Below are 25,392 nucleotides of genomic sequence, written 5' to 3'. Positions count from 1 at the left end.
ACGGTCCCCCCCCCCCCCTCCCCCGCCACATACTGGACTACCTAATGGAGCAGGAAAGTCATAAATCTACCGGTAATCTTTAAAAAAAAGAATTAAACGTTGAATCCTGCACCACTCACTGTATTCAGCATGATGCTTATCTGTGGTTAGTTAATTGTCCAGTTTACACTATTCCATATATGGTATAGAGTATTTTATTGCTAGTGGTAACGTTTCTTGTCCTATCGGATTGGGATTTAAACCCAGGATTTGAAGTTCTACCGCTCTCCCCCCGCTTGGGCAGGGGATATAACTGCTCTCATGAGCTTCAGGCAGTACTGGTTGTCGACCAGTAGGAGTCCTACCCGACACCAGGGTCTGCACTTCTCAATGGAAGACTAGGGAGACCTCCTCCAACCACTCCAGACGTTATGTAAGGGATAATGTCATGGCTAGCTGGTCATTGTTGGGAGATAATTGAACGACAGAGTGACTAATGTAACAGGTAGCGGAGGTGTTAAGAGATTTAGGCTGGGGTACAAGATAGCAATTTTTTACAGGGGAACGTCTCTTACGCAATGATAAATCCCAGCACCATCATAATATCAGTATTGTAGTATTGCGTTCACATTTACTGATAGATGTAGACTGGTTGTGTTTTCTATTCTAGTTTGAAACTGCACATTTGTGTTCTTGTGTTTTTCTTGTCCGTTTTAAGTTTCAAGTCTGTCCTCATGAAAGTGTCCCAATGGTCTTCAGGACGTCTTGTCTCAAATGGCACTGAGACACAGTCCTAAGCATTTATTAGTTGATTCAAGAGGTTCTGTTACATTTCTAGGACTGTACCTAACAATCTGTTTAGCTCTTTTGGCACTTTCCCAGAATTCCCACACACAATGATTAAAATGGAAGTCACACTTGAGAATTTTGGAAGGAAGGGTGCAGTATATTTGATTTCTCTGTGATAAATAAAAAATGTAATCAAAGCACCTTCACACACAAACAAAAGATGAGAGAAAACAATGCCTTTGCCACAGTGAGTGTGCAACAGAAAATATCTCAGATCTTTTCTTAGAGTTTCCATTTGAATCCCTTTGTTTTCACACAGAGAGCTGTGAAAAGTGTCAACACTGCAGGTACAAGTCTTGACGGTGACAGAATAAGCAAAGGTGATAGATGTTAATATAAGATGTGTTGTATAGTACAGTATTAATATAGCCTACTAATTACAGCCAAGAAGAATGAAATACAAAGCACCCAAATGATTCATTTGTTACTGTACATTACATGCATATTGCTATATAGAGACATACATTTCCTATTTATCCACATATGCACATATATGAACCTGAATATGGCATTTATATGCAGCATAGGCTATATTCTGCGAACGAAGTGATTGTGAACGAAGTGATTGCGAACAAAGTGAGTACTAACTATAGAAGCTGGCCAAAACTGTCTGTCTGTGTGTCTGTGTGTGTCACGCTGTAACACCACCCGCCCACCACCAGAGGGCAAAAGATTGGGAGCAAACCAATACGAACTGAAATTGGAACGATACAGAGGTCTGTGTGTGTGTGTGTGTCAGACTGCCACAACACTTCGTTCGCTTCCCGCGTTTACGCGTCTTACTTGTATAAAATAAAACCATAGGGCCCAGGCGGTGGCGTAACCGTCTGGGCACCCGACTGGTAATCCAGTCGCAGTGTGCCGCGGGTTCGACTCCCGAGCCCGACACGGCCTTTACTGCATGTCTTCCCCCATCTCTCTCCCATTTCCTGTCAGCCTACTGTCTGTCCCTTCAAAAACCAATAATAGGCGTAAGCCGCAAAAAAATATCTTTAAAAAAAATAAAAAATAAAACCATAGCACCACCATTAGCCTTTTCATGTCGCGCACCCCCTAGAAGGCGCCCGCGCACCACAAGGGGTGCACGCACCCCCTAGAAGGCGCCCGCGCACCACAAGGGGTGCACGCACCACCGTTTGGGAACCACTGGTCTAATCTAATGGACTAAATGGATGATCAGATGCAGGAGTTTCCACGACTCATCTAACTGTAACTAGGGCCGGCACCTTGCCCCCTTGCCCCCCCACACCCCTCACTGGTGCGAAAGTGGGTAGTAAAAACGAGGACGCGTCTAAGACTGGTAAATGGTGCATTTATATAGCGCCTTTATCCAAGGCGCTTTACAGAGATTGTGCATTACATTCACCCATTCACACACACATTCATACACCGATGGCAGCGGAAACCATGCAAGGCACCAACTAGCGCATCGGGAGCAATTAGGGGTGTCTTGCTCAAGGACACTTCGACAGTAACTCTGGGGGAGCCCGGGTTCGAACTGGCAACCTTACGGTTACCATCCAGGCACTCTACCCCTGAGCCACTGCCGCCCTGGCTGTCAGATGAACAACTGTCTGTCACGATTTCTCTTGGTGAGCCTTATGTTCCGTCTGGAACAGCGGCCGCTTATTAAGGGGTGAATCAGTGATATATTAATAGGTCTGGCTTCCAAGAAAATGTAACTACTGTACACGACGAATATAGTGAAGTGGACGTAATTATATCACGTTACAGTTTTAACATGCAGAAGGGGAGGAGGGACACGACTGGAGCGATGTCAGGTGTGGGTGGTTCTTCCATAGCCGATAACGGGGCGTACCGTTTTTTTGAGAGCATCAGCACGGAGTTGGTCGAGCAGCTCTGTGTGGCCACACCATAACCACATTTCTCAAAAAATGTAAGATGGAGTGCCACAATTCTTGTATTTTTCCAGTTTTTCATGTGTCTATGAGGTGACAGTACTTCATTAGACACCCTGGAGTTGTTTTTATGTGCAATGGTGTATTAACTTTGTATTTAGGGTTTCTTCCTGGAGGCTGAACCCTTGACAGTCAAACGGGCCAATGAAATAATGTTTTTAAAGGTGGCTATAGTGTGCACCGTGTTACTGCATGTTATGTTGGTGACGGAGTGAATGTCTTCATCAACAAATCACTCTTTATGATGATGGCGACCTCCATGTATTTGAGACTTCCCATTGCATGTGTGTGTGTGCTCAACTCCTGATTCATAATCAGAACTGTTGGACACAAACTATCATAGTTGCCAAAATACAGACAGGAAGATCAAGGACAGACAACTTTTGACAGTGAAAGAAACTGAGGGGCAAGACGGACAGGAAGGCAGAAAGGACATGTTAGATAGGAGGGACATGTCCTTTCAGACAGACAGACAGACAGACAGACAAGCAGCATTGCTGCCACCAGTAATTACAATAGCGGTGTTAATTAGATCTACTAATGAGTTCACTAATGGATACTTGCACCAGATCACTCAGACGCACGCACACGCACACAGAGCAGCCAGACTGGTTCATTTCTTTCAGGGGAATATAATACAATTTCTTTCATGAGTATATGCACAACACTAGCAAAAAAAAAAAAAAAAAAAAAAAGCCACACCTCTTTCCTCCTCTCCCCTCTCTTTCTCTCTCCCTCCCCACGATCCCTGAGTCAGCCTCAAGTCTTTGGGCTCCATTTTCGTCACCGCTAAACCCCTTATCCCTAAACTTCTTTGCCTTTTTTTCCTATTTTGAAAAACATTTTTGAATAGTTCAACTACCAATCTACATCGACACGTTGTGAGCTTGTAGACTGGTCATTTTAACTATTCTAAAATGTTTTGAAAAATAGTAAAAAAAAAAAAAAGGCAAAGAAGTTTAGGGATAAGGGGTTTAGCGGTGACGAAAATGGAGCCCATATGTCTCTCACCAACAACTTCAAGGCAATTAGCAGAGATCTCTGGGACTCCCCAAGCTGAAAAAAGGTCATACTGTTAATGGTCACAGAAAGTTGCTGTCACTTTCATTTTGCAGTGCCTCTGATATGCAGCCCATATTAATTAACACAGCTAAAAATGATGAGGTCTAAAATGATTAACTTGATAGTGGGTACATCAACCCTCCCAAGAGCAGAAGGTGCTCCCTTTAAAACCCATTCTGGGCGGGAAGCGGGAACCCCTTTTGGTGTTTTAAGCATTATGTTATACTTTAGCTATTGAAAAATAGCAGATCTACAAGCTACAAGCTCATAGCGCGGCACCGAGTGCCGCGCTACGAGCTTATAGATCTGCTATTTTTGAGAAATCGTGAAAATGTGGCGCAAATCTTTGAATATATTTTCTTTCAGAGCGAACGTTTTTTTAACCCAAAATCTTTGCAATCTGGTTAGGTCATCATATTTGCAGATGGGGGGTCGGCGGCCAATTACATGTATTTTTGGGCGTCCTTGACATGAAAATGTTTGAGAACCACTGACACATAGAAACATAGGTTTTTTTTTCTTCAGAAAACCGTCAGGATTTAGAAGACATTTGGTAGAATCGTCCTCAGGTCTAAATGGGCCCATTTTGGGGCGGGAACCCCTTTTGGTGTTAGCATTATGTTATGCTTTAGCTATTGAAAAATAGCAGACCTACAAGCTCATACCGCGCCACCGAGTGGCGCGCTATGAGCTTGTAGGTCTGCTATTTTTGAAAAATCGAAGAACGACTGACATAGAAACATAGCTTTTTCAGAAAACTGTCATTTTCAATTTTTTAGAATCTGATCTCAGGTCTAAATGGGTTAATAAAACAACCTATAGGTTCCGGTGACATTGGTCAGAGAGGCATTATGAACACACAGTATTCAGTAAATATCCGTGGCACTCGTGGCACAAGGACAACACAAGCTGACGTCTTTGACATTCAAGGACCGTGGCATTATTCAGACCATGGCTGCAGCTGTAGTGTAGTGACTCAGTGAGTCACCTTCAGTGCGTCTGTGTGAGGTGAGATAGATAAGATGCATGTTTATTCAATCTGTTCTTCCAGTCCGATTTAAAGCAGTCCTGTGATGTCCTCGCAAACCCTAAAAATTAGCAGTGGTGTAAAGAAACTAAGTACAGCTTACTTAAGTACTGTACTTAAGTAAAATTTTTAGGTATCTGTACTTTACTTGAGTATTTCCAATACTTTTACTTCTACGCCACTACTACTACTAGCGCTTCAATTTTCCCTTCGGGGATTAATAAAGTATATCTCATCTCATCTCATCTCATCTCATCTATCTCGGATCGAAATATTGTACTTTCACTCCACTAAATTGATCTTAAACCTTTAGTTACCAGTTACTTTTTTTGAGTATTACAAATCATACATTGACCACTTCAGCCCTATACATTTCGGCCATGTGAAAATAGCCGATCTACAATTAAGCTCGGCTACTTTCACGTGGTGGAAATGCAGATCGCCTATTTTCAAATATTATTTTTTATACATTCTGCACAATGAGTACTTTTACTCTAATTGGCACTTTAAGCGCATGTTGATACCAAATACCTTTTGCACTTTTAATCAAGTACATTTTGAATTCCGGGACTTTTACTTGTAATAGAGTATTTCTACATTGCAGTATTGATACTTTTACTTTTAAGTAAAAACAAATCAGTACTTTTCACATAACAGTACATATACATTACATACACAACACAACAAGTACGTCTCCATCCATCCCTCTAAGGTGACGCTTTATAGGGGAACCTTTTCCAGGAGCCATTGTTTAGTCTTCTGTTTAAATGTCCTCAAATTGGATGTCAGTTTAACACTGGTTTCCAGGCTGATCCACTGTGTGGCTCCTATATAAATGAATGAGCCTTTTGCCCACTTTACTTTTAAAAGCAGGGAGCACCACATCTGCAGCTGGCTCTGGTGAAATGGTTGTGTACCTCGTTTACCCTGAAACATGTTCTTAAAACTAGATGTCGCGACTGGAGCAGACATAACCCTAATCATAACGCTATTAAAAATCCCATCACCATCTACGAGGGTGCTGCTGTTCTTCCTCATGGTTGCCCTAATGTGGCTTTCGCCTTTATTTTATATTTTTTATGGAGGGACAGACAGTAGGCTGACAGGAAATGGGGAGAGAGATGGGGGGGGGGTGACATGCAGTAAAGGCCGTCGAGGTCGGGAGTCGAACCCGCGGCACACTGCCAGACTGGATTACAAGCCAAGGTGCCTGGACCGCTGAGCCACGGCCCAGGCCTGCCCTAATGATTTTGATGCATTTTTTTTTGCTTTTGATGCACTGAAAATTGGATATTGACAATAGATGCCTAAACCACAAGGAAGTTGCAACTGGACAGAATGCAGAGCAATTATTGTGCCCAAGGCCCTTACGGGAGTCCGTCTACTTACTTATTAATTAAGTAAAAAAAATCTGTACTTTTTCCACCACTGAAAATTGGATATAGACAATAGATGCCTAAACCACAAGGAAGTTGCAACTGGACAGAATGCAGAGCAATTATTGTGCCCAAGACCCTTACGGGAGTCAGACTACTTACTTATTAATTAAGTAAAAACAATCAGTACTTTTTCCACCACTGAAAATTGGATATAGACAATAGATGCCTAAACGAGGAGGAAGTTGCAACTGGACAGAATGCAGAGCAATTATTGTGCCCAAGACCCTTACAGGAGTCAGACTACTTACTTATTAATAGGCTGTGCGAGGGAGGGAGGCTGATGATGGGTAGATGGATGCGTGCAGGCGAAGCCAGCAGGCACTGAGGGATTAGGACAATCACAGTAATGGGAGTTTGTTTCGCTTTGTTTTCCACACAGCATGACGGCCTCACACTGTATAGCACAATCTATACTCCTCTCTCACATGCAAATACCCACGCACACGCATGCACGCACGCACGCACACGCATGCACACACATATTTGATCCGTAAAACATTTGATTGTATGATACACTATATTTAAAACACTTTGACTGTAGAGTTCTCAATCTCTGCCCGAACCCGGCCCGGCCCGACCCGGCCCGACATTTTCGGGTAGGGCCGGGCCCAAAATGCACGATAATTAGTCGAGCCGGGCCGAGCCTCGGGCTCTGTGATTTTCCGTGATTTTTTTAAAATTTTTTATATAATTTTATTATAACAAAAATAACAATTATGTTGTTTGTGTAATGTATTTATTTAATATGAAGAGGGCTGAGCTGGTGAATGTTGGCGATTAACTTTTACAGTTTAGGCTATTATACTATATGTGACTGAAGGAGGAGGAGGCGATGATCAGCAGCAGCGCACCAAAGTGACAGAATAGAACGGTGGTTGTTGAACTTGCTACCGCTGGCTGGCCTCTGGTTTGCCAACCAAATGAGCTGCTTACTGCTCAGCATCAACTATATAACTTAAGTCAACTTGCCATATGCTTAAATGTTTTATAAGACCATCGATTTATCTGCAATAGCTCGTTTTGGAAACGTCGGGGCTTAACGAGACACTGCTGTCTCGTTGAACCCAGCTGGGTGAATAAGCTAAATTAGGCTACCTAATCAACGGTAAATGCTCCATATAACTATGAAAGCGCCTGCACGTAATATAGTTACATGATGACCAAGCAATGTTACAGTCACACTGTAGGCTACAGCTATTTGCTTTACAAATCGTATCGCAGCGCGCTGTACAGCTGAGCTATTTAATTTCCCCATCGTAGCGCAGCGCGCCTCGTTGTCTGCCCACTGCCCAAAATACAAGATCTGCAAGCTGTCGACAGACTCGACACGCCATCGAGCGGCATGTTGATGGTTTGTATGTCTGTTCTTTTGGTTAGGCAACGCACATTACGCGTGGTATGTGGGTTTGAGAGGCAATGATTAATGTAAACTATACAGTAACCTAGTAGATTATAGCCAAGTTGACTATTGTCATAATATTGCCAGTAGCCTATTGGACATAATTAACTGCGTCACTTCAGAGGATCGCTGCTACTTTGATTCAGAAGATGTTTACTCACCCCTGGAAATTGCTGGAAACCATTAGAATGTTGAAAATGGAACATTATCAGCCAATTAATGTGAGATACATAAATCCTTTATTTCGGCGACTAGACTATTAGTGCGTTCTCTGACACGGTCGTCTCAATAATCCACGGCGTCGCGGCCATATAGTGGCATTTTTCTTTTTCCTTTTTTTCTCTTTTTTTCACTCGGGCTTTTTCGGGTTTTCGGGCCTGATATTATGGTAATTGTTAGGGTCGGGCCGGACCTCGGGCCGACCCAGTTAGGGTAGGGTAGGGCCGGGCCTTAATTTTCAGGCCCGATGAGAACTCTATTTGACTGCCCCCTAGTGGCCATTGGAGGTAGCTAGCTTCTGCCGACGAAAATAACGGAATTACTACTCATTTACAGCCGTTCTCCCGGCCTCGCAGACCGAGAGAAGAAGAAACGGCTAATGTTAGCATTAGCTCACGATGTTCAAACGGTAACATGTCGATTGCGATGTGGCGAAAATTCACAAATCAGGTCCGAACATCGGATGTTTGGTCAAAACCACGGACAGCGCTCGTAGTTTCAGAGAAAAAGAGCGAGGGAAAATCCTATTTTAAATGGGACATTTCCTGGTACATGCATGTGTGCGCGCGCACACACACGCACACGTGCACACCCTGCTGTGCTTGCAGGCAGAGAGGGCTATAGTGCAAGTCCAACAATAAACACACAGCAGGCTATTACCATCGTAAAACACTAGCCAGACTCCCTCCTCTCTCCCACCATCCCCTATAGTCCCCATCAGTGCTTTAGGTGGCTGTCTAATATCACGGCCACATCTCTGCCATTCGTCACTATGAGGAGAGGAGAGAGAGAGAGATAAGGAGAGCCTATATATACTGTAACAACAGTACCATAAGTGAAGAGAAGAGAGTCCGCACACAGGTTTGCTCCAACAGTACCATAAACCTTGGTAGTCGCTGGGGAGCTCTTTCATTTTTTTATTATTATTATTTGGGGGGGGCTACTTGTAATTTACAGGTATGGTGTGTATGTGATGTGAAATGTGCAGCTTAGTTTACCATAATCACAGTAATCCATCATCATTATATATTCTATCACGTTCAAGGGCTTTTTGGAGAGAAATGAGACACTTAACTGCAGAGGAGAGGTGTGTGCGTGTGCGTGTGCGTTTGCGTGCGTGCGTGCGTGCGTGCGTGCGTGCGTGCGTGCGTGCGTGCGTAGCTGATGCTCAAGGAAGGCAATTATGTTTATGCAACTGTTAAATAGGTCTTTTACATCTATTCTAAGATGAATTCATTATTATTAATAATACTAATAAAAGCTTTGCACGTGCATGCATGTGACGCACGTTGGTACCCTATAGGCCTAGACATAACTTGGCATGTGTTCAGACCACCTACTCTCCCTGAGGGAGTCATTGTCTCATGTGTTCAGACCCACCTACTCTCCCTGAGGGAGTGGATGAAGGTATTTAAGCTGAAGTCTGACTGAATTGTGTTGAGTCAGTATGGTGTTCCATTGTAACGCTTGAATGCCGTCTCCGTATTCAAATACTATATGAATTCTAATGAAAGTCTGAATTGTCTCATTATGTTGTTTAAACTATGTTATAAGTGCTCTCCAGGAGTCTATAACAATAACTTGGCCCTTCATGGTACCCTAGGCCTAGACATAACTTGGCCCTTGGGGGGAAACTGATTGAGGAACCCTAGCAATAGAGCTCCACACGCACCTTTCATTTTGCAGGCGTGCGTCTGTCTGTCTGTCTGTCTGTCTGTCTGTCTGTCTGTCTGTCTGTCTGTCTGTCTGTCTGTCTGTCTGTCTGTCTGTCTTGTGTCTGTCTTGTGTCTGTTCTGTTCAATGCCAACACCTTCCCACCGCAGTCTGAAGCCTCACATTGCAAAGCATTACCACAACATCCACTATACGGGGCAGCTGGAGCTGTCACTTAGTCGACGGTTTAATGCTAGAAGGCTTTTCCACCTAAAATGGACAGACAAAAGCGGCGGGAAATATGTGTGGGAGGGAACGGGGCAGTTTTTGGCTCCAACCTTGTAAATATTTTAAGTGTCTTGCAGCAGGCCGTCTGACTGTATCTCACCTGCCTCATGCGTGGGGTTTGCCTAGGTATAATCACATTTCAGGGGTCTCTGTTGCAGCCTGACTCAATAAAAAGTAGGTCTATTAAGCATCACAACAGCCCGCTCCCAGGAAGACGTCTCCCCTGTCGACGGTGTGTTGACAGAAAAGTGTTCAGCAATATGCATATTATGTTCTATCTTCTCCACATGATGCAGTGCTGGCTGCTACCAAAGTCTATGTACATGGTAACTTTGTAGCACGGCGCTCAAAACAGGGGAACGTCGCGCCATTGCCGCGCGTGAAAGACGAGCGTCATGTGAACCATGGCTACTATTAAAAGATCAGCAGTATCCATATTGCATTGCAAGTTCCTTTTTCTTTTATTTGTAGTTGGCAAAGAAAAACTATACAAATCCATTCCGTTCTCAATAATCAATTAATGAATGCATTAAAAAATGCCCCTTTACATAGCCTAAATATTTGTAACTCTGAGAGTGTACAATTGGGGCTGGGCTGGGCAGTCCTTTCACAATGAAGGGAGGGGGGGGGGGGGGGGGGGGGTGCAGGTGGGTGGTCATATTTTGAGATGGGGGGGTCGGAGGCCAATTACATATAATTCGTGGGGGTCCTTGACGTGAAAATGTTTGAGAACGACAGGTTTTTCTGAAAACCGTCAGGATTTAGAAGACATTTGTAGAATCGTCCTTGCAGGTCTAAATGGGTGTTGATCTCTGGATGTCTCTCTCTCTCCACCTTCAGCCGCCATCGAGGCCTGCCTGGGTCACATGCTGAAGAGGCGAGCGGCCGGCTTCCTGCGCAGCGACAAGATCGCCGCCCTCTTCACCAAGGTCGGTAAGGTCAACGCCACGGCAGCGGACATATGTCGCAAAGTCCAGGAGGAGCTTCAACAGCAGGCCGAGCTCACCAGGTTGGTAAACTAGAGGAGCAGCCCCACAGGGACCAGTGTTGTTTTTGGCAGCACATTTTGATTTTAGTTTTAGTCATTAGTCTCTTCAATAGTTTTCATTTAGTTTCAGTCACATTTTAGTCACCTGGAATGTTTTTAGTGTTAGTCTAGTTCAGGGGTCCTCAACTGGCGGACCGCGGTCCACGACCGGACCGCGGACCACCACCGGACCGCGGACCACCTCTCTGTGGACCCTTTTTTTTGGGGGGGGGGGGGGGGGGGGTAGTGAATCATGGTATGTGTGATATGAAATGTCCAGTGCCTCGCCAGTGCCTCCCCAGTGTCCCCCCAGTGCCTCCCCAGTGTCCCGCCAGTGCCTCCCCAGTGCCTCCCCAGTGTCCCCCCAGTGCCTCCCCAGTGTCCCCCCAGTGCCCCCCCAGTGCCTCCCCAGTGCCTCCCCAGTGTCCCCCAGTGTCTCCCCAGTGCCTCCCCAGTGTCTGCCCAGTAATTCATTAATTAATCAAAATTTTCGGCGCGCGGCGGCCCGCGTCGCGCTCATGGGACCGGACCTTAGTCTTTTTCAAAAAATATTAGTGGACCTTCAGCATTTCTAGTTGAGGACCCCTGGTCTAGTTTTAGTCGACTAAATATCATAATATTTTAGTCGACTAAATCTACAGTTGATTTAGTCGACTAAAATGTGTTTTGGCGGGCCTTGATGCCGTCGACTGTTTTTACACTTTTTTATTTGTAGACGAAATTGTCAATATATTTGGCCTTAGTTTTAGTCATCGTAGCTTAGTTTTCATTTAGTTTCTATTTAGTTTTTGCCAGTGGAAAATGGTAGTCGACGAACATTTTTCGTCTTAGTTTTAGTCGACGAAATCAACACTGCCAGGGACGTGCACACATAGACATCAAAGGGGGCTTCAGCCCCTGCCCTTTTACCCGTCTGTAAAACAACTGCCCATACCAGACCACGAATGGAGCATTTACTATGGTGAAAGAAATGCAAATGCCACTCCTTTCCATGCCATATGTACTGGAAGGCAGCATTCAGGATAATTGCTTTTTTTTCTCCGAATGCTGCACTGTCTGAGTTGCTCCAGTGCCTCCTTTCCATGTGGGTCCCTGGCATATCTTTTCAACTGGGGGGGTCCGCGGCCTGATAAGTGTCAATTTGGGGGTCCTTGACATGAAAAGGTTTGAGAACCACTGGTCTACCATTCAATGGACGCCGGTGACATGAAGGAGACAGTACAGTACATCCAACACTTCACCCCAGAAGCTACAAAACGACCAAGTGTTGTTTTACCCATTTAGGCCTGACGTTGAAATTTTAAAAATGTCTTCTAAATCCTGACAGTTTTCTGAAATACCTCATGTTTCTGTATCAGTGGTGCTCAATATTTCATGTCAAGGACCCCAAAAATTGTATGTAATTGGCCGTCGACCCCCATCTGAAAATATGTTGTTCTAGGGACCTCCCCAGAAGCAAAGATTTGAGTTAAAAACGTTCGCTCTGAAAGAATATATTCAAAGATTTGCGCCGCATGTTTTTTTCCAAAAATAGCAGATCTACAAGCTCGTATCGCCGCACTCGGTGCCACACTAAGAGCTTGTAGATCTGCTATTTTTCAATAGCTAAAGTATAACATAATGCTTAAAACACCAAAAGGAGTTCCCGCCCCAAAATGGGTTAACCATTTGGCCCCCTGCCGTTTTTAACCCAAGTCTTTATATTGTCCTTTACGTTCTTGCTCGTCAGACGTACGTATCCGCTTCATGACGTCAGCGAGCGCGTCGCTGCACAACACGTCAGCCACGACCCGCGGTGACAGATTGACGCCCTGCTGCGTCGAGTGTGACCCCAGCAACATACAGTAACACACAGAACATTAGCCCATTTTGACCTGAGATCAGATTCTAAAAATGTCTTCTACATCCTGACAGTTTTCTGAAAAAGCTATGTTTCTGTCAGTCGTTCTTCGATTTTTCAAAAATAGCAGACCTACAAGCTCGTAGCGCGCCACTCGGTGGCGCGCTATGAGCTTGTAGATCTGCTATTTTTCAATAGCTAAAGCATAACATAACGCTAACACCAAAAGGGGTTCCCGCCAAAAATGCGTTAGAGGCAGCTGTGTGACTGACTGGTGACAGACACTTTTACGACCATTCTCGTCCACTTGTGATTTTTTTTCTCATCCAACTTGTGATTTGGATGTCGCAGCATGCTGCTAATAGTACATCAGTTAACACAGTAGGACAAAATGCTGTAAAGCAGGACGTTTGATGCTCAAGATGATACAGAGTGAAATATGATGATGTCGCCACAGCAGTCACAAAAACGTCTGGCCGGGAGTGTTTATTGAAGCGCTGTGTTGGCGCGGTGTCATAAGCCCTCTGTGTGTGTGTGTGTGTGTGTGTGTGTGTGTGTGTGTGTGTGTGTGTGTGTGTGTGTGTGTGTGTGTGCGTGTACGTGCGTGCGTGCGATATGATGAACTGCTTTGTCTGCAGGCACTTAGCTGCAAGGCAAGCTGTTTGCAAGTCCATTAGGTGTCCATTAACCGAAGCCACATGGCTACCATGGACAACTCCAGGGCTAAAGCACACACACACACATGCACACACACACACACACACACACACACACGCGTGTGTGCGCGTGCGTGCGTCTATATGTCTGTCTGTCTATGTGTCTGCCTGTGTCTGTCTGTGCGTGTGTGGCTGTGTGCATCTATCTACAGTATCTATTCATACATACAGTGGTGGGGAAAGTACTCAAATGTTTTACTAGTAAAAGTACAGATATTCTACCTGAAAGTTACTTATAAAAGTAAAAGTAAACGTTAAGAAAATTAAGTACAAAGTACAAGTAAAACGTACAAAATGCTTTTCAAAATGCCTACAAAGAAATGACGTCCAACATTTTTTTCATCCCGTCAAAAGTGGCTTTATTTCAGGCGATACGAAAATAGAAATAGCATACATTAATACAAATTTAAATACCCCCCAATAATGGAGGAACATGCATAAAGATCACACCTGTGTGAAGTTAAAGGCGCTCTTATCATAATATAGCATCTCATTCCGGCCAGACACACTTTGCGTCCTCACTTTTGTCTTCAATGTTTGTGTTTACACAAACTCAAAAATGGCCATTCATTTTCAATGGCATTTAATGTTCGTGTTTGGCCAAAGCTCAAATCTGGCCATTCATAGTCAATGGTATTTAATGTTTGTGTTAGGACAATGTTTGTGTTTATACGCACCCTCAAAAGCTGGCCATAGGAGGGGCTAGCACCCCTCAGAAATGGATTTGGACAACACATCTTGCCTGCCAAACATATAATTCCTGGAAACTCTGCCTGTGGCCGGGTTAAAACTCACCCGTGGCTCCCGGCATGCGTGGCAGGTTAAAACTAATCCATGGCAAGTTAAAACTAACCCGTGGCTCCCGGCATGCGTGGCAGGTTAAAACTAACCCATGGCAAGTTAAAACTAACCCGTGGCTCCCGGCATGCGTGGCAGGTTAAAACTAACCCATGGCAAGTTAAAACTAACCCGTGGCTCCCGACATGCGTGGCAGGTTAAAACTAACCCGTGGCTCCCGGCATGCGTGGCAGGTTAAAACTAACCCATGGCAAGTTAAAACTAACCCGTGGCTCCCGGCATGCGTGGCAGGTTAAAACTAACCCGTGGCTCCCGGCATGCGTGGCAGGTTAAAACTAACCCATGGCAAGTTAAAACTAACCTGTGGCTCCCGGCATGCGTGGCAGGTTAAAACTAACCCATGGCAAGTTAAAACTAACCCGTGGCTCCCGGCATGCGTGGCAGGTTAAAACTAACCCGTGGCTCCCGGCATGCGTGGTACAGTAGGTTAAAACTAACCCATGGCAAGTTAAAACTAACCCGTGGCTCCCGGCATGCGTGGCAGGTTAAAACTCACCCGTGGCTCCCGACATGCGTGGTACAGTAGGTTAAAACTAACCCATGGCAAGTTAAAACTAACCCGTGGCTCCCGGCATGCGTGGCAGGTTAAAACTAACCCGTGGCTCCCGGCATGCGTGGCAGGTTAAAACTAATCCATGGCAAGTTAAAACTAACCCGTGGCTCCCGGCATGCGTGGCAGGTTAAAACTAACCCATGGCAAGTTAAAACTAACCCGTGGCTCCCGGCATGCGTGGCAGGTTAAAACTAACCCGTGGCTCCCGGCATGCGTGGTACAGCAGGTTAAAACTAACCCCTGGCAAGTTAAAACTAACCCGTGGCTCCCGGCATGCGTGGCAGGTTAAAACTAACCTGGCTTCCCTGTGAGGTTAGGGTTTTGGGTAGTGTGTCGGGACTAATGCCTGTCGGACTTTTTTTTTTTTAACTTTTGTTTTTATTTTCAAACAACAATCGAAACGTACATACATACATTCAAGAAAAACAAAAGCAAGACAAAAACGAAGACAAACCAGTACAAGAAACAAAACAAAAGAGGGGGGGGGGGAGAGATACACACTATTCACTCTTGTATAAATGCCATTTTTCCCAACGTTTTTCAAATAGCTCCGCCTTGGTCCTCAGATTATGAGTCATTTTCTCCATGAGATATATTTCTTCAATAATTTCCATCCAGTGCTCCTCTCTAGGAGGGTCTGCTTTCAACCATCTCCTCGTGATGGCTTTCTTAGCTGCTATTAGCAATATTCTGAACAGGTATAAGTCCTCATGTCCTATTGTGTCCTCTGATGTCAGTCCAAGATATAAACTATGGGGGTCACGAATGATGTTATATCCCATCATTTTCTCCAGGTTCTGGTGAACAGTCCCAAAATGCCTTCACCTTCTCACACAGCCAAAATATACAGTATGGGAGTGATTGGCACTCGAGCGGACGTAGAATACGCACATCGACAGGCTCGGTGCTGGGCTAAAGAAACTTCAGTAGGTATTGGATGGAGCCCGCACACCACAGGTACAAGAAAGACGTTCTTTATTGAAAATACTGACAACGTTTCGATCAGGTCATGACCTGATGAAGATCAAAAAGATCAAAACGTTGTCAGTATTTTCAATAAAGAATGTCTTTCTTGTACCAGTGATTGGCACTCAAACACCCACACTGTCTCCAGCAATATTGCTGCTCTCCCATTTGTTTGCTTTTTTATTTATTTTTGGTGTAATAAAAAAACCAAATCAAATTCTTCCACCCAAATTCCCTCCAACTCTTAGAGCTTGTTGAAGAATGTTGTGTTTTACATATGGAATGCCAATCACTCTCAGACAATTCAATGTTAAATTGAGATTCCCACTTCCATTTGACATACAGTGTATTCCTTCCATGTTGCTGTTGCATACCTCTATACAATCTGGAGACAACCATGACATACAGTGTATTCCTTCCATGTTGCTGTTGCATACCTCTATACAATCTGGAGACAACCATGACATACAGTGTATTCCTTCCATGTTGCTGTTGCATACCTCTATATAATCTGGAGACAACCATGACATACAGTGTATTCCTTCCATGTTGCTGTTGCATACCTCTATACAATCTGGAGACAACCATGACATACAGTGTATTCCTTCCATGTTGCTGTTGCATACCTCTATACAATCTGGAGACAACCATGACATACAGTGTATTCCTTCCATGTTGCTGTTGCATACCTCTATATAATCTGGAGACAACCATGACATACAGTGTATTCCTTCCATGTTGCTGTTGCATACCTCTATACAATCTGGAGACAACCATGACATACAGTGTATTCCTTCCATGTTGCTGTTGCATACCTCTATATAATCTGGAGACAACCATGACATACAGTGTATTCCTTCCATGTTGCTGTTGCATACCTCTATATAATCTGGAGACAACCATGACATACAGTGTATTCCTTCCATGTTGCTGTTGCATACCTCTATACAATCTGGAGACAACCATGACATACAGTGTATTCCTTCCATGTTGCTGTTGCATACCTCTATATAATCTGGAGACAACCATGACATACAGTGTATTCCTTCCATGTTGCTGTTGCATACCTCTATACAATCTGGAGACAACCATGACATACAGTGTATTCCTTCCATGTTGCTGTTGCATACCTCTATACAATCTGAATGTATTCCTTCCATGTTGCTGTTGCATACCTCTATACAATCTGAATGTATTCCTTCCATGTTGCTGTTGCATACCTCTATACAATCTGAATGTATTCCTTCCATGTTGCTGTTGCATACCTCTATACAATCTGAATGTATTCCTTCCATGTTGCTGTTGCATACCTCTATACAATCTGAGTGTATTCCTTCCATGTTGCTGTTGCATACCTCTATATAATCTGGAGACAACCATGACATACAGTGTATTCCTTCCATGTTGCTGTTGCATACCTCTATACAATCTGGAGACAACCATGACATACAGTGTATTCCTTCCATGTTGCTGTTGCATACCTCTATATAATCTGGAGACAACCATGACATACAGTGTATTCCTTCCATGTTGCTGTTGCATACCTCTATACAATCTGGAGACAACCATGACATACAGTGTATTCCTTCCATGTTGCTGTTGCATACCTCTATATAATCTGGAGACAACCATGACATACAGTGTATTCCTTCCATGTTGCTGTTGCATACCTCTATATAATCTGGAGACAACCATGACATACAGTGTATTCCTTCCATGTTGCTGTTGCATACCTCTATATAATCTGGAGACAACCATGACATACAGTGTATTCCTTCCATGTTGCTGTTGCATACCTCTATACAATCTGGAGACAACCATGACATACAGTGTATTCCTTCCATGTTGCTGTTGCATACCTCTATACAATCTGGGTGTATTCCTTCCATGTTGCTGTTGCATACCTCTATATAATCTGGAGACAACCCGTGAAGGTGTTTGTTTGTATGCACCCGTCAATACACCAATTACTTCATTACCTTCCACTGACATTCCTTCGTGTACGAGGCCTGTCGGACTTTTAGTACGTCGGACCAAACACATGCACACCCCGTGGCGGAGCAGGGTGGCATCACTACTAACATTAGCACGCGCGCAGACACACGGAATCTCCTCTGTAGATGCATTATGTGATCTCTGGATGAGGTCAGTTGAATGTTTCCTCATACTGTATGTTTCCACTGGTTGTTTGTGTGTGTGGGGGATGTGATCAATCTTGCTGTACGTGTTTTATTTCCCCAGAGAGAGAACGCATACAGTCCCCCACCCAGAACTCCTGCAGGCATGCATCTTTACACTTGTCTTGTATGTATCCTACGTACATACCGCCATGCGCGTGCGTGTGTGTGTGTGCGCGCGCGCGCGCGTGCGTGTGTGTGTCATGACGCAACGCCCCATATAAGCCACGCCCATTTATACCTTAATTATATCATGCAAAACATAGTCTCCACCAGCCGAAGGCATGGGGAGACTATGTTTTGCACTCCGTCCGTCCGTCCGTCTGTTACCAGCTAATCTCCGGCACCATTAACCCGGTCGATGCCGATGCCAACACACACACACACACACACACACACACACACACACACACACACACACACACACACACACACACACACACACACACACACACACACACACACACACACACACACACACACACACACACACACACACACACACACACACACACGAGATGAACCTCTACTCAAAATTCTTTAGAATGGCCTGTTATAGCGCCACCATGAGGCAGCCTTTCAGCTTTTTTTTTACCTATAACTGCACCGATCTGCGTGAAACGTTGCATGCACACTCCCTAGAGGCCAAGGACAAACCTTTGACCTGCATTTTTCACATCTGCCACCAGGAGGCCGACTTTTGTAAAACACATTTTTTCATATTACTCCTCTAGATTCTGTCCAAAACTCCCGTAAATCGTTACACAGTATCTCTATAGTCATGTGTTCAAGACGGATCTGTCCGATATTTTATATTCCATCCTAATTAGCTAACATTGGCTTTCACAATTTGCAGGATTGGCCCATTTTGAACAAAAAGTCTCAAATCATGAACGTAGCGTGCAATTTACGTGGAATCTTTCACGCACTTTCCTAATAGGCTGAGGAATATATCCCACCCTTTTCACATTGGCCTGTTATAGCGCCACCAACAGGTGGACTTTTGCAAAACACATTTTTGGAAATGATACGTAGCCTGCAGAGTTAGTTAATTCAGACATACTCGAGGGAGTTCATGCCGTGCTCAAAGGTGCATACTATACTCAAGGGGTTAACATGCTGCATTTCTATGTGGGTGTATAAGTGTGTGCAAGTCCCACACGTCATTCGCTGATGTGGCAGTCAGCTGACCAATTGGGCGGGCTACCTAACACTTCGTGCGCCATTGCCGACGATTAAAGTCAATTGAAGCCTAATTTTGATACTGACGCTTAACGCCATTGCCGACGGCCTTCGGCAATTGAGCTTTTATAGCGCGTTCGATTGCTTGAGCCAAAATGCTACTCACGTTAACCGGTTAGCTAGTTGTGTTGTTAGCACAGCACTGGATCGCCCATCTTAGATCATCGTCGCCATAAGAATCCATTCTATCCATTTATTTCAATCGCCTGTATCTCCTATTCCTTGTCCCAGATGGCATTTTGGTCAAAACAGCGTTTCTTTGACGGCACAGATCGGACGATGTAGAGCTCCCACTGGTGGTAGTGGGCTCTGTTATTTATGCTCCCCATGGGGGTTTTATTGTATATCTATCTCCCTGCTCTTAATGTTTTATGATGGTGTTTTATTGTATATCTATCTCCCTGCTCTTAATGTTTTATGATGGTGTTTTATTGTATATCTATCTCCCTGCTCTTAATGTTTTATGATGGTGTTTAATCGCACCGAGCAGGGATAAACTGCAGCAGAGCTGAACGCCAAGTCAAATATCATATGCACACTTTCTCATTCTATAATAAATATTGGTTAAATCTATTCGTCAGTTGTCTGACTGAACTAAATGCTTCAAATCATCCAATTGCCATCAACGGCGTAAGAAGAAATGTCACCCTTTTCACATTGGCCTATTATAGCGCCACCAGGAGGCCACAACCTGACCTGGCCTGGTGGAGACCTGTGCCCTCAAGGGGCACTTTTTCTAGTTTTGTTTTTGTTTTTTTCTCTTTTCTATCTTTTTCCTCTTCCACAAAATGAGTGCTCATGATTGCAACAACATCCAGTCAGCCCCAATTAGAATTGCATGTCAAAGTGCAGCTCCAAAAGCACTTCTGCCACAAATACACAACATGCACACTCACAGCATACTGTATGTCATAGAAACACTATATTTCCCATCCCGTCATAGAAATGCTGCTTCCCCTCCTCAGGTCCTGATGGCTGCAACCCACAACTTTCACAGTCCTGGTCAGGCGACCCAGCCTGGTGGAGATACGCGCCCCTTTCCTAGTTGTTATCTAGCCATGCCATGCCACCCCAACATTTAGCTGCTTTTACCTGTATGAGTGAGTGACATATAAATAAATAAATAAACATCTTGAATAGCGCGCACGCACGCACGCACGCACGCACGCACGCACGCACATGCACACGCACACGCACACGCACACGCACACGCACACACACACACACACACACACACACACACACACACACACACACACACACACACACACACACAGGGCTTCATTGCTCATTTACTCCAGTTGCCGTAGCAACCTCGTTACACTATTGTTGCTGAGAGGAGAGAGGGAGAGAGAAAGAGAGAGAGAGAGAGAGAGAAAGAGATATATACAGTAGCACATATTGTTTCTGTAGGGCAGAAAACGTGTATCTCCATATTCCAACTTGTAGGTTGTTTTTATTAACTTAATGCCCTGCTAGTTTGTTGCACAGAAGCAGCGGAAATAGCCAATCTACGATGATGCGAGGTGTTGTGAGCTTGTAGATCTGTTAGCTTTGCTTGGTTTAAGTGTATTATCATCCATTTTGAACAAGATCTTGTGACTAAATAATAACTATACATTGGATCCATTGGATCCTTTTTTTCTACATTTCCTTTTTTTGCACGGTATAGCAAGGTGTCTACCTGACCAGCGATGATATGGTGTAGAGATGCTTGTGTGTCGGTTTCTTCCTAGTGTGCAGTATAAGGGTTTCCATAGGGGAACCACCTGCTCCCCTGAAGGACAGAGCTCCTGCAGTATGTGCTCCCAGCTGTGCCGCATCAGCCTGTCTTATACAGTAAGGAGAGTGAAATGCACCTGCTGTAGTGTATACCCATGCATATGCAAATGAGGTGTGCACACATTTGCACAATGTAATAGTGCAGGTGTGTCTCAGCAAGCATGAGCGAGAGTGAGGCAAGCCAGTGGTGAAGAAGAAGTACTTGGGGTTTTTGAGTAACGATGGAATGCTAAATGAGAAGGAAAAGGTACAATAAAAATCCAAGTAACTTCTGCCTATGTGAGCGTGTAGAACTGTAGATATTATTGTGATCATTATTATTTTCACAATCTGACACACAGATACGCCGGCTACTTTCTAATGGTTTGATAATACGCGCGAGTCGTGACAGATGTTTTGCATATGGCGGTATAGTAGAGTTTCATGTGACGAGCTTAAACTAGTGTATTAAGAAGACGATGATCATGTATTGTAATATATTGTACAATTAATAATATTAACACATGTGTCGAGATGCGACGCATTGTGAGCTTGTAGATCTGTCTATTTATAATACATTTGAAAACTTGAAAAGGGACATTCTGCACAATGAGTACTTTATACTTTTGGTACTTTAAGTACATTTTTATATCAATACTTTGTACTTTTAATCAATTCAGTTTTGAATTCCACACTTTTACTTAACAGAGTATTTCTATATTGCAGTATTGATACTTTTACTTTAACTTTTTACTTTAACATTTAAGTACCTTTTCCACCACTACCCAGTTCACATTAACCTGCATGCACCTCTTGGTACCACAGCACCTCTAAGGCCCTTAAAACAAGGTCCAGACTTCCCAATCCCAAAACAAACTGGTCAGGCTACCACTTGGCCTCACTCCCCGAAACCCACCTCACCCCTGCCCACTTTGACAGGCTGGAATGGCTTAGGGTTGACGACAGAGTACAGCATCTTGCAATGGGTCTGGTCCACAAGGTTCGATACAGCACCAAGATACCCATGTACCTGTCTAAATACTTCCTTAATGTTAACGAAGTCCACACCCATAACACCAGAGGGAGCTCAACAAACCATGTGCAACCCAGATTCGGCACAAACAAGGGACTACATTATTTTCGCTCCTATGCCACCAAAATGTGGAACGCCAACAGTCATTAAGACATGCAAATCCCTTGACTCCTTCAAAACTGCTCTCAAAGGGCACCTTCGGACGGCTGCAATTCGAAACTGGCCCCCGTAAAACCTGAATCCCCCTCCCCACCCCTTTTGTCTCCTCACTGTATACTGTATATTTTTTCCTTTTTACCTCCTCTATGATGATTTCCTGTTTTTAGCTATATAGAAGAGTATATTTGTACGTCTCTATTTTGTTATGATGAATTGAACATGGTGGGCCCTAGTGTAAACAAGTGTAAGTCCACAGTTAACAGTTTTGTATTGAGTTGTGCTTGAAATGTATACTGTAATTCTCCAGTGATGTTTTGTTAATACAATATAACTAGTACATCTGCTTGGGTTGGAGACAGGCTGTCACGATTACACATTTAAGTTGATGATTAATTATCACACAAATAATTGTGATTAACGATTTGGAACACATGAATACAACATTGTTCATAATCACAAATTTGACAAATGACTTAACAGTTAATAATATACTTTCAAGAAAATGTATAAATAGCGGAAATAGTTGATCTACAAGCTTCACGCTTGATTGCCGACTGGTTCACAAAAGTGTAAAAAAAGCGCACACGATGCTAGATGCACCGTCATGTTTGTTGCAGTTCGATATTATTGTGGTTACCTCTCTCTTTCAGGAGAGGGACAACAAACGTATAGCAGCTTTGAGATAAGGAATGGGATGTGTGTGTAGTGTGTACAACAGTGGTTCCCAAAGTGGGGTCCGGGGACCCCCAGGGGTCCTTGAGGGAGTTCCAGGGGGTCCCCACCCAGCTAAATGATAGTTACAAACCAAATGGACCCTTATGGGTCTGTAACTCTGAGAGTGTACAAACGGACCCTAGCGGGGTGCGTTTGGTTCCATTTTGTACAAATGGAACTCTCTCAGAGTTAAATTAACGTTGATTTTACATTATAAATTGGGGTCGCAGAGATAGAAATGGGGGTAACCCAGCGAATCACTGCTAGAGTCATAAAATGCTCTTATTCTTCTCTTATGGGGGTCCCTGGCATATCTCTTCAAATGGGGGGGGGGGGGGGGGGGGGGGTCCGCGGGCCAATTAGTGTCAATTTGGGGGTCCTTGACATGAAAAGGTTTTGGACCCACTGGGGTACAGTATGCCTGGCCATGTTTGGGTATTATAATAAGGCATGTAAGGACTGTATAGCTAAGGTAAGGGATGGGGTGAGCATGTGCTTTGGGGATGGGCTGGAAGAATTGAAATTCAGATCACGTAAATGTCGCGGCAGAATTAATCATCATGGCATATTCCTTGTCATATTCACGTTGACTCGTTAGCTCAGGATGTAATCACCAGCCACCGTCGGTTACATGTTGACATTTGTTGACATTTTGGATCCACAAAGAGACTGTACACCAATACAACGGCACGGGAAACGGATGTTTGAACTCATTGATGGTTGGATGGTCTCCATAATTAAACACTGTGTTTACATTAATGGACAGATGTTTAGCACGAGCCATATTATATCATTTAAGTCTCAATAAACCTCAAAACTGTGACATATTGTTAGCAGGAAAATGACTTCTCTCAAAGGTTATATTTCAGATCCAACTGATCAATTCTTTAAAGTAACGCAGACTAATACTGATTGTAGATGATGCTTCTCTTCTCAGCAAAACCATAGATCCCCGGATTAATTTTGACTTCATCTGAGTATGTTTAATTAATCATTATATTTGCTTTTGCTCATGAATGGCTTCAGAGTTTAAACTGGCCTGTTGACAAAGCACCTGCATTATTTTTCTGCCTCTAGTCAATAGCCTCCTTAAAATTCCATAAGCTCAGAATGTCTGTTGTCATTTTATTTTATTTGTTTATTTTTATCTCATACTTTTGCACTGATGAATCATATTTCTGTGTAATTTAAAGTAGCCTATGAATGGGATTTTTTAACTGCCAAATTAAGGTTATGAGGTGCACAGATGAGGCGGTGGGTCAGGGGTAGAGTGGCTGGATGGTAACCGCAAGGTTGCCAGTTCGAACCCGGGCTCCCCCAGAGTTAGTGTCCTTGAGCAAGACATTGAACCCCTTATTGCTCCTGATGTGCTGGTTGGTGCCTTGCATGGCTTCCGCCGCCATCGGTGTATGAGTGTGTGTGTGAATGGGTGAATGTAAAGCACAATCTATGTAAAGCACCATGGATAAAGGCCCTATATAAATGCACCATTTACCATTTACAGATGGTCACAGTTGTTTTGTGAGTGGTTCTAATGCAAACACCAACTTTCTTTTAGTAAAATACATTTCACAACTGTCAAAACCCATTTTGACCTGAGATCGGATTCTAAAAATGTCTTGACAGTTTTCTGAAAAAGCTAATGTTTCTATGTCAGTGGTTCTTCGATTTAAAAAAAATAGCAGACCTACAAGCTCGTAGCGCGCCACTCGGTGGCGCGCTATGAGCTTGTAGATCTGCTATTTTTCAATAGCTAAAGCATAACATAATGCTAACACCAAAAGGGGTTCCCGCCCAAAATGGGTTAAAGTTATCCTAAAAGAAAACTTAAAATGTTAACAAAAGAGGAAAAACTCAAACCTGTTATTATTTTACTGTAACAGAACCGAATGTGAACATCTGCAATCCATACGGTATTACAATTACAGTATTTGCAAAGTAGTACGAATAAAATAGAATGTTTTAAGCAAATCTTTTGCTCTTAATTAACACTCCAGTTAGGTGAAGATGCTTCCAGCATCCAAAATGGTGTCACACTTTGCAACTCTTATCAGCTAAACAGCACATAACATACTGTATACACTTAACAGCATTCATATCAGTCCATGCAGCCAAAAATGTAGAAACACAAGTTTCAGTGAGATGGAAGGATGGGTGTTGTTGGTTGTGATCTGGAGCAGAAGAATACTCTTCCTTTCTACTTCATTAAATCATTTCAAACATAAGTTTGAAGGACCCACTTAATTGACCAGATCACTTAATTATATTTCTTTGTATCATCTCTTCTTTTCTCTAATCATGTAGACAACCAAGAATTCTAATCATGTTCTTGTTGTTTTTTTGTTTTATATACTGCAATCATGTTTTCTGGATATTCTATATCTCTTGTACAATGTTTCATTGTGTTTTAGAGGCCTCGTATAAGCCCCTTGGGCTTTTTGCCTCAGCCTAGCACTTTACCCTTCTTATATGTATATGTTCACTGTGTTTTTTATACTGTGCTGAATAAATA

The 25,392-nt window shown here is 43.6% G+C and overlaps 1 protein-coding gene across 1 annotated transcript in view; it reads left to right on the top strand.

The window, feature by feature from the left end:
• Positions 1–25,392, top strand: part of sgsm2 (small G protein signaling modulator 2) — a gene marked incomplete at both ends in the record, with an annotated part of 146,847 nt that overhangs the window by 56,331 nt on the left and 65,124 nt on the right. The window contains one exon of the mRNA XM_079514195.1: positions 10,675–10,843. Coding sequence (XP_079370321.1) covers positions 10,675–10,843 — 169 coding nt within the window. The remainder of the gene's footprint in view (positions 1–10,674; positions 10,844–25,392) is intronic.

The sequence above is a fragment of the Electrona antarctica genome (genome assembly GCF_951216825.1).
Source record: "Electrona antarctica genome assembly, chromosome: 11".
NCBI classification, from domain to species: Eukaryota; Metazoa; Chordata; class Actinopteri; order Myctophiformes; family Myctophidae; genus Electrona; species Electrona antarctica.
Note: the sequence above shows the minus strand (reverse complement) of the source record. Positions and strands in the feature narration are given on the sequence as shown.